The 8,776-nt window shown below is 30.7% G+C and overlaps 1 protein-coding gene across 1 annotated transcript; it reads right to left on the bottom strand.

Moving 5' to 3' along the window:
• Positions 286-4,351, bottom strand: LOC109349362 (xyloglucan endotransglucosylase/hydrolase 2-like). The gene is made up of 3 exons (XM_019590131.1): positions 4,054-4,351; positions 2,422-2,615; positions 286-815 (listed from the first exon to the last, which is right to left on the bottom strand). The coding sequence occupies exons 1-3, from the start codon at positions 4,333-4,335 to the stop codon at positions 437-439; spliced, it is 855 nt and encodes a 284-aa protein (XP_019445676.1). The 5' UTR covers positions 4,336-4,351; the 3' UTR covers positions 286-436.

An 8,776-nucleotide genomic window follows, 5' to 3' on the forward strand; every position in this document is an offset into this window, starting at 1 on the left:
TTCTACTCATTGTATTTATCATCAATCGTGTGATTGGTTAAACAATAAATTTAAATTAAAAAAATAATAATTAACTATTTTTCTAACTAATTATAATTAATAGGGTATATGTAATGACATAACTTGTGGGACAACTAATATAAACTTATGTGCAAGTATGATTTTCATTTTCAACTACTATCTTTTATTATATGATTAGACATTAATTAGTTCCAACATGATCAAAGAAAAGTGGTGCGGAGAATTTTATTTATTTTGAACCCTCCATATAAAATATACATTAACTATAAGTTAGAAACTTATAAGATAAACAGAAAACATAAAAAGAGAAAAAAAAAACATAGAAAATCATAAAAGAATTTTAAGACGTAGACATTATAATATATTTTACAAAGACCATCGTTGTCCAACTCAAAAAGTGACCATTTTTCTTCTGTTAGAACCTTGTTCTTGTACACTCAGCAGGAAGGCCTAGTGGAAAACGCTTAAGATCATTGCAATAGTTATAGATCATGAAGTATTTCTGAACCCATCTCAATCTTCTTCTGCCATAAGCATCAAGCTCTGTTGTATGCCATTCAACACCAGAGTTTGGATTGAAGGACTTCGATGAGAACTGAGTGGCTTTGAAGTTTCTGTAGTATGCTGTAAAGGGTGCCTTGGACCAATCAATTTTCACCAATCCACCTCTTGTGGCCCAGTTATCTGCATTCCATAGGCTAGAATATATTCTCATCGGTTGGTTATGTGGAAAAGGAACACCTACAGATTCAGCATTCTTGAATACCCTTATGGGGGTGTTATCAACCAAAAATCTGCAGTTAACCGAAGTAATAAATTAGTTAATGGTTACTAGTAGAAGCTTAGACACTTATGTTTTATTTGGGAGTGGGGTTTTGGAGGGGAAAAAAATGGATGACTTTGGAAAGCTTTCCTCCCCTTCTTAACCTTTTGATCTATTTTCTTTTCTTTCTCTCACAACTCTCAAACAAAGCAACTCTCAAACAAAGCCTTAGGATTACGAGTTGAATTTTTGAGAGGAAGTGAGAGAAAGAAAAGGTAAGAGTCATGATATACACTTGTAAGATGACTCTAAAGCTTTTCATTTTCTTTCATTCCTTTCAAAACTCAACTTACAACCATACCCTTAAGCTTTGTTTGGGATTCAGGTTTTGAAGAGGGAGGGAAGGGAAAGGATGGGATAGTTTTGGAAAGCCTTCCCATTACTTGAGAGTGAGATAAAGGAGAGAGAAGATTTATTTGAGAGTTGAATATTACCAACACCATGTATGTATTTATTTTTAAAGTTTCCTCAATTTGAGGTTTTTTGGACAAAAAATGTTAAAATAGTTAAATACTTTTAATAATATTATATAATTATACATTATTGTTCTTTTCTTATTGTTAATTACATTTTTACAGGAAAAATAAAAAAAATATTTTTACTATATCATTAGTTTACCCAAGGAAAAAGATTTGATTCATTTTCTCATCCTTCCCTGTTATTCCTCTCATTCTCTTTCTCTTATAATCCAAAAAAAACCTTAAAAATAGAGTTACATTTAGCTTTATGCAACAGTTGTACAAGAATTACATGATTTAGCAAAACAATAGTATGTTGAGGTGTGTAAACTGTTGCACATAGTTCACATGAACCTCACATAATTAGGAAAAATGTGTTAGATATTTGAAGTTAAAATAAATAAATAAAATTGATGAAATATAAAAGTGTTCATAATTTGTGCATGGTATCAATGTGATGAACGTTTTATGAATTATGGAGAGTTGTTCAAATTGTATAAACTAAAGAGAAATGAATTAACATGATATAATTTATAAAATGCAACTCGATCTCTTAACTTGCTTGATAGGAAGCACTCTTAGTCATGTTCTTCAATGTGGCACCATTTTTTCAGAATGATTTTATGCATAGTTAAGGATGTATGGATATTTTATTTGTATGGTATATTGTGTGGTTAATGTATCTAGCAATTAATTCCCAAGTGCTAATTATATATATTATATCTTTATATAAGTCTAAAAAAATTATGTACAAGTATAATTTTGGTTTGGATGCAACCAAAGAGAACAATCGAGAACAATAAATCTAGACTTTATAATCATGCATATATAATTATAATTAAAAGATAATTATTAGCCATAAATCATTCTTTTAATTTTGACTGTTAAAATAAGATTAAATAGTTTATATTAAATATTCTTATTTCTCACGATAATAATTATTCTCATCTGAGCCACTTCATCCGTGTAGTATCTATATTTATATATGTTTATTATATTATTCATTTGTATTATTTTTATTTAATAATAAAAAATAAAAAATATAAATATAAATGATATAATAATAATATATAAAAGTGTAGAGTTTTATTTTCTCTTTTGGTTTTTGTTGACACTTACATGATGTGGTGAGGCTTCCAAATGATAGAGTAGGTATGGAAGTTTTTGGTGGGGTCAAACCAGAGATAGAACTGTTGTTCTCTATCACCTTTGCCCTGGGAGAAAACGTTTGTATGGAGAATATAAGGGTCACCGCTTAGGTTTCCCAAGAACTCAAAATCAATCTCATCATGTTTTGGCCCTTGAGATGACAACTGCAACACAATGAATGAAAATATGTTGTTATTCATACTGCTTTTGTTGTGGCATCAGCACAAAACAAGGAGAAATAGAAAAAAGAGTTTTCCTATGGGGAAGTGAGTTTTGCATTTTTGTAATGTAAGAATTGGAAATTCATTGCAAGCATATATTAGCAAAGGAGTACTCTCCTACTAATTTCTCTTATACCATAAGATAATAATAATAACAATAATAATATATCACTTTTAAATTAATTATTAATAAATAATATATATTTTCTAACATTTGTTACTTTTCTTTTGGATATGAAAGTTTTAACAACTTATAACTTTGGTAAATTTAATATTAGAAAACACATAGCAAAAGTAATTTTTAAATGAAAATTCGGCTATGAGAGCCCCACGTAAGCACTTTTCCAATTCCATTATCTTCTTTGGTCATTATGCTATGAGCTAATGTTTGAAGATAAAAATATGTATATATTAATAGTATGAGAGTTATATACATTGTCACTCCATTATTTACTATTCATATTTAATTATTATTGGTTTTTCAAAAATATAATATAAATCAATGGTGGATGATAATTGATCGTGTATAAATATTTACACTGACAATATATATATTAGATTAATGTTTGAAATATAAAGATATTTTTTAGATTAAATCAAGCTACCTTCCCCTGTTTTTATGGCAAGTGAAATTCACTTCTTACAAAAAGACAAATTTGATTAATGGAGACGTCACTTTTTGAAAGTTCCATGGCATGAAAATAAATAAATAAAGCAATAGTTGTTGTCGAAGTAAAATTCTGTAGTCTAACTTGTTTATGTGGGTTTGCTACAATAGCACTTCTCGTGAATGTACAGTTGAGTTTTACAAAGTTTGGTGTCTACAAAGTAGGTCAAAGTTACTCAATAAATAAATAAACCACAGTGCATAGTATTAGAATTTGGAAGAAGCAAGCTAATCAAATTGAATGAGTATGGTTTTATGAATCATAATGTATGTTGCACATGTTACACATGTTACAGAAACAAATTATAACGAGAAAAAAAACAAAGGTTAAAACCATTATATAATTAGGGATGGAGATCAGCCGTTAAAAATGGTGTAAAGTGAAGTAATGCGTGCGTATAATATTATGAAAAATGTTCCTATACACTAATTTTGTTATAACGCTTTCCTTATAATTATTAATAAATAACATTTGTATAACAACAATCGAGAGCCTTCCGGATTCATAAATTGAATGATATTATAATACTCTATTATCACAGTTTTTATAATAAATAACTAATACATTTTAATTAAAAAAGTGGTGTGAATGTCGGCAAAAATTTCATTATAATATCATTACTCTAAAGAATTTAGTCTTAGTATAGTGATAACATATATCATATTTGTTGACTAAAAAGTATGTCATGTGTTATACGTTCCGTGAAAACATACGTAGTAAGAAGTTACAGTGCCAGCAGAGTTGTGAGCAACAAGCTTGAGCTGCATGTCGATCCTCCCAAAGAGGTACTCTTTCTTTGATTTAAAGCCACAGCCAGAAACTTTGTCAAGAGAAAGAGATAGAAGCTGACCACCATTGAATATCTTAGCATGGTTATCACCCCATGCCAGATCAATGTCTTGGTAGAAGCTACCACCAGCACATACCACCACCATAGTGCTAACCACTATCATGAGCACATAAAACCCGTTGTGAGTAAAAGAACTAGAAGACATTTTGAGAGATGGAGAAAAGTCTTGCTTATTTTGATGTGAGAAAATGTGTTACGAATAAATATATGTGTGTGTGTGAGAGAGAGTGAGTGAGTGACAGAGATATGGGGGGATTGGGTATGGAGTGGTGTGACGCGTGAAGGTGACTTGGGGCTATAGGTTGCCATATGCTGGTGCCAGCTTAGCAATGCTCTGAAAGCTGGAAGCTTTTGTTGGGGCATATTTTATTAAAGATATACTAGAGGATATTTTTGGAAGATAATATTTGGTTAGGAAGTTAAGAATTAGCTAGTTAGGTTTGTGTTAGTTACTTGTTTTACAATCTTTTCTTCTTTTCTTCTTTTCTTTTGTATAAATAAGTCATATTGACTCACTTCTTACTAATTCAATTCAATAACAATAATGAGAGAGGTTACATTTCAATGGAGACTTTGATTCTCATTTCTTTCCCTTTCTTGTTTCTTCAAGCTTTTCTTTCTCTTTTCATTAATTTCTCATCATTTTTGTTTCATCAAGAAGATATCTCTTACCATATTTTAACATATTTTGGTAACACTTGCTAGATTTTTGGTTATATTCCTCCCTTCCAACTTCCAAGTGTGCTTTTTATTTTATTTAACTGTGATTCTTTATATTAATTACTTAATCAACAATGTGTTGATCTAGTGGTATAAGATTTTAATGGATACTTAGATAGGTCAAAAGGTTAAAGGTTCAAAAGATTGATTAATTAACCATAGGGTGAGCGATGATACCCTTGGTTATCCTCTTGCCACATTTAATAAATGTTTCCTTTCCACTATACCATTTTGCTCAAGAGTCTAAATGCAACTGGTTTGATGCATAGTATCCTTTAAGGAATAAAAGGATTTCATTAAAACTTTAGGGTCATTATCACTCATAATTACTTTTACTCTAATAGAAAATTGAGTATGAGCAAGATTTATGTACTCATATAATAAGTTGGATGTTTCAGCCTTACTTCTCATAAGAAAAATCCATATGAATCGTGTGTGATCATTAATTAGTCAAGAAATATTTATGATAATGAATAGAGGATATGGAAAAGGTATCCCAAATATCTACATGAATTATGTGAAAACGTTGTAAAGAATGAGTTTGGTTTAATGAGAAATAGAGTTTCTTTTGTTTTGCTTGATGGCATAAATCACAAATGTGATTCTTATTAAAGTAATGAAAGGAAAGACATTTGTAATAGAATCCATACATGTATAAGAACCATAAGCTAATCTGTAGTGCCATAGACTAGAGCTACAAACATTTTCACTATTGACAAAAGAGAAATTTGCTCTATGATGAAGTCTAATAGCCTGCAACATATACAATCCATTTAAGATTTTAACTGTGCCAATTATCTTCAAGGATCTCTTATCCTGGATTTTACAAGAAGATTCATCGAAGGTGAGGGTACAAGAAGCTTTTAAAGTTATCTTGGTTATGTATAGAAGTTATAAGAAAAAGCAGGTAAATATAACAAATTATATATAGTTAAGCTCTGAGAATGAGGTATAGTTCTAGAAACCATGACAATTACTTCATTGCCATTGGGTAATTTTACCTTAATGAGTTTGATTTATGATAAGATGAAAACAAAAATATAGTAAAGCGTATATGATATGTGACTCCACTATCCAATCCATGATATATATTGAGATATGAGTGAGGAGTTACCGTGAGCTTCTTCATCATGAGGTGTTGTTGTAGTAGAGAGGATGTTACTAACATCATTAGTGAACTCAGTATCATTTTGTCTTGTTGTTGAAGTCATATGATTTTATTGTTGAAGCATGCTTGCAAGACCTCAATATTGTTGTTGATTAAAGTCAAAAAGTATCATTATGATCATTTTTATTATGTTTTTCTTGCTTCATTATCATGATTAGAATGCTTATCCCCATGAGTAGCTATTATTGAGTTGACTTGTTCTCTTCTTGTGAACTGAAAGTTGGTTGGGAACCCGTGTAACCTATAGTAGGTTTCAATGGTGTGGCCACTTTTCCTGCAATAGGTATAAACTTTTACTGTATTTGGATTTTTATTCCAATATCCTATTCCATATGAACAAGAGGGTTCTCTTCCAGAGTTTCTATTCACATTAGTGTGAAGAAGATATTGCTTCTGACATTGACGCGATTTTGACGAAGGCACCAATATAATCAAAAAGAAGTAAAAGGGTGAAGACTTAGAAGAAAAGCTACTCAATATCAAGATTTATTAGTCTTCTAATTTAAATACTTCTATCCCTAAGTCTTATTTATTAAGTTTAACCAAACGCTCATAGGAAAACGTTTTTGAAAAGTATTTTAACTTCGATTAAAATGAACTTGATTTTCAAAACTCTGAGTAATAGGTTACTTTACCTCAGTAAATCAATTACACAAACTGAGTAATAGGTTACCAAACAAATTTTATACAGAGTAACTAATTACTCATTTGGGCATAAACTTTGGGTAATCAGTTACCCATGAAAGTAATCGACTATTGAGAGCTGTTATACCAAATTTTCAAATTCAATCTGATACAACTTCACCAAAATGAATGGATGTCACTCTAATCGACTTCTAGTTTAATGTATGGATATGGTGGCTGGTTGGAAGCCTATTTAAAGGCACTTAGACATTCAGATTTATACACACAATTAATACAACAATCACTTAACATTTTCATACACTTTTGTAAGCAACTTGTAAAAAAAAATTGAATATCAAAAAGTTGCTTTTGTTAGGTATCAGTGGCAGAATACACCTAGAAGGGGGTTGAATAGGTGTGGCAGAGCTCAAGTTCCGTTTTTTTGGTTTTTGCACACGTGCTGAAAAATGCCTAGTTAATCGATTAAGCACTGTTCATAATCAATTAAACCCATTAAAAACAGAATGCATAAAATCTTGTTTAACAACTCTCTTACACAATAGGTTACAAGAAATCAGGCAATGATATAACATATATTTTGACACAAAATTAAAATAGTTATAGTATAGAACCAATATACAAATTATCATGTTATATCATGCAATATTACAACTTGAAATGTAAAAGAGAAAGGGATAGAAAAGATTGCGCAAGGATTTTATCCTGGTTCATTTTGCGGTCCACTGCAAAGCTACATTCAGGCCTCCCCTTCTGATCTTGGGAAATTTTCTTTTTCACTATAGAACACAATGTATAGTTACATATACGCTTCCAATTACAAGACTCGAATGCTCCTTTCTTGGAACCCAAAGAACTTTGTCACCCTTGGTTTGACCTTTCCTAAAATCGCCTCCCAAGAAAACCTTTCTTACCGCGATTCGGCCCTAGCCAAGGTATCGCTCTTTATCCCAAGACCTGCAAATCTTTCTGAAGAACACCTTATCTAACCGCGGCTAGGATTTTCCTAATCCTTGAATTATAATGCTTTGAGTTATGAATGAGTACTTAATACTAGGATTTTACAATAAATATCAAAGACTAAAACCTAAGAAAGAACTCACAAGAGGTCTAATATGAACGTACATGCACGAGGTTATCATTAAAAACTATCTCTTATCTTTCCAAGAAACACAAAAATGATGCAAGAAAGATTTTAAAGAACATGCAATATGAATATGAAACTTAAAGCCTTAGCATGATCTAATCTTTCTCCTAATGCAACATGCAATATTTTCTCCTTGATATGATAGTGAGTAACTCGAAAATATGTAGAGAGAATGATGTAAAAATGTATGAGTTCTTATGCCACATATGCTGAGATTTCAGTTTATATAGAAAGCTGTCTAAAGTCTCAGTTAATCGATTAAGTACTCATTTAATCGATTAACAGGTTGTTGAAAATAACGATTTTCAGTTTTTTAGTTTTCTGTTGAAACTGTGATTATGTTAATCGATTAACACTATTCATAATCGATTAACACTATTCATAATCGATTAATTTAATGTATTAACAGAATTCATAATCCATTAAACAGTGTAAAATCAACTTGTTAATGCATGGTAAACGACCTATATGATATATGCTCATGCAATACATGATTTTCAAATATAATACATTTAAAGCACAAAATCAATGTATTCAAATGCATGAACCTAATTATCATATATTTCTAGATGATGTCTCATTTTAGTGGATTAATTACTTTATTAAGTCTTGTGAGACTCACACCTAGGTTTACCTAACCTAGACTCAATATCTATGGCAAGCATCTTAGACTTCTAAAAAAATAATAAAGAATTATAACTTAAGTCTAATAAGCCACCCCTTGAGTCCTCGACATGTTGTTTGTTGAATGATCTTCAAGCTTGTCTTCATGTTGGTCTTCATGTTAGTTTTCATGTTTGTCTTCATCAAAACATAGATCGATCACCAATGGTGCACTTCACTTTCAATCTCCCTCTTTTTGATGATGGCAAACTCCATGACATACTCCACACCAAATCTAGCAAATCT

Source organism: Lupinus angustifolius, chromosome LG01 (assembly GCF_001865875.1).
Source record: "Lupinus angustifolius cultivar Tanjil chromosome LG01, LupAngTanjil_v1.0, whole genome shotgun sequence".
NCBI lineage: Eukaryota > Viridiplantae > Streptophyta > Magnoliopsida > Fabales > Fabaceae > Lupinus > Lupinus angustifolius.

Bases quoted from the DNA above. Each gene is read 5' to 3' on its own strand.
- LOC109349362 (XM_019590131.1), bottom strand. From the start codon at position 4,335: ATGTCTTCTAGTTCTTTTACTCACAACGGGTTTTATGTGCTCATGATA. The intron at 2,616-4,053 runs GTATGTTTTCAC...ATTGTGTTGCAG, and splicing joins GCACTGTAACTTCTTACTAC to TTGTCATCTCAAGGGCCAAA. The intron at 816-2,421 runs GTAAGTGTCAAC...GGTTAACTGCAG, and splicing joins TGGAAGCCTCACCACATCAT to ATTTTTGGTTGATAACACCC.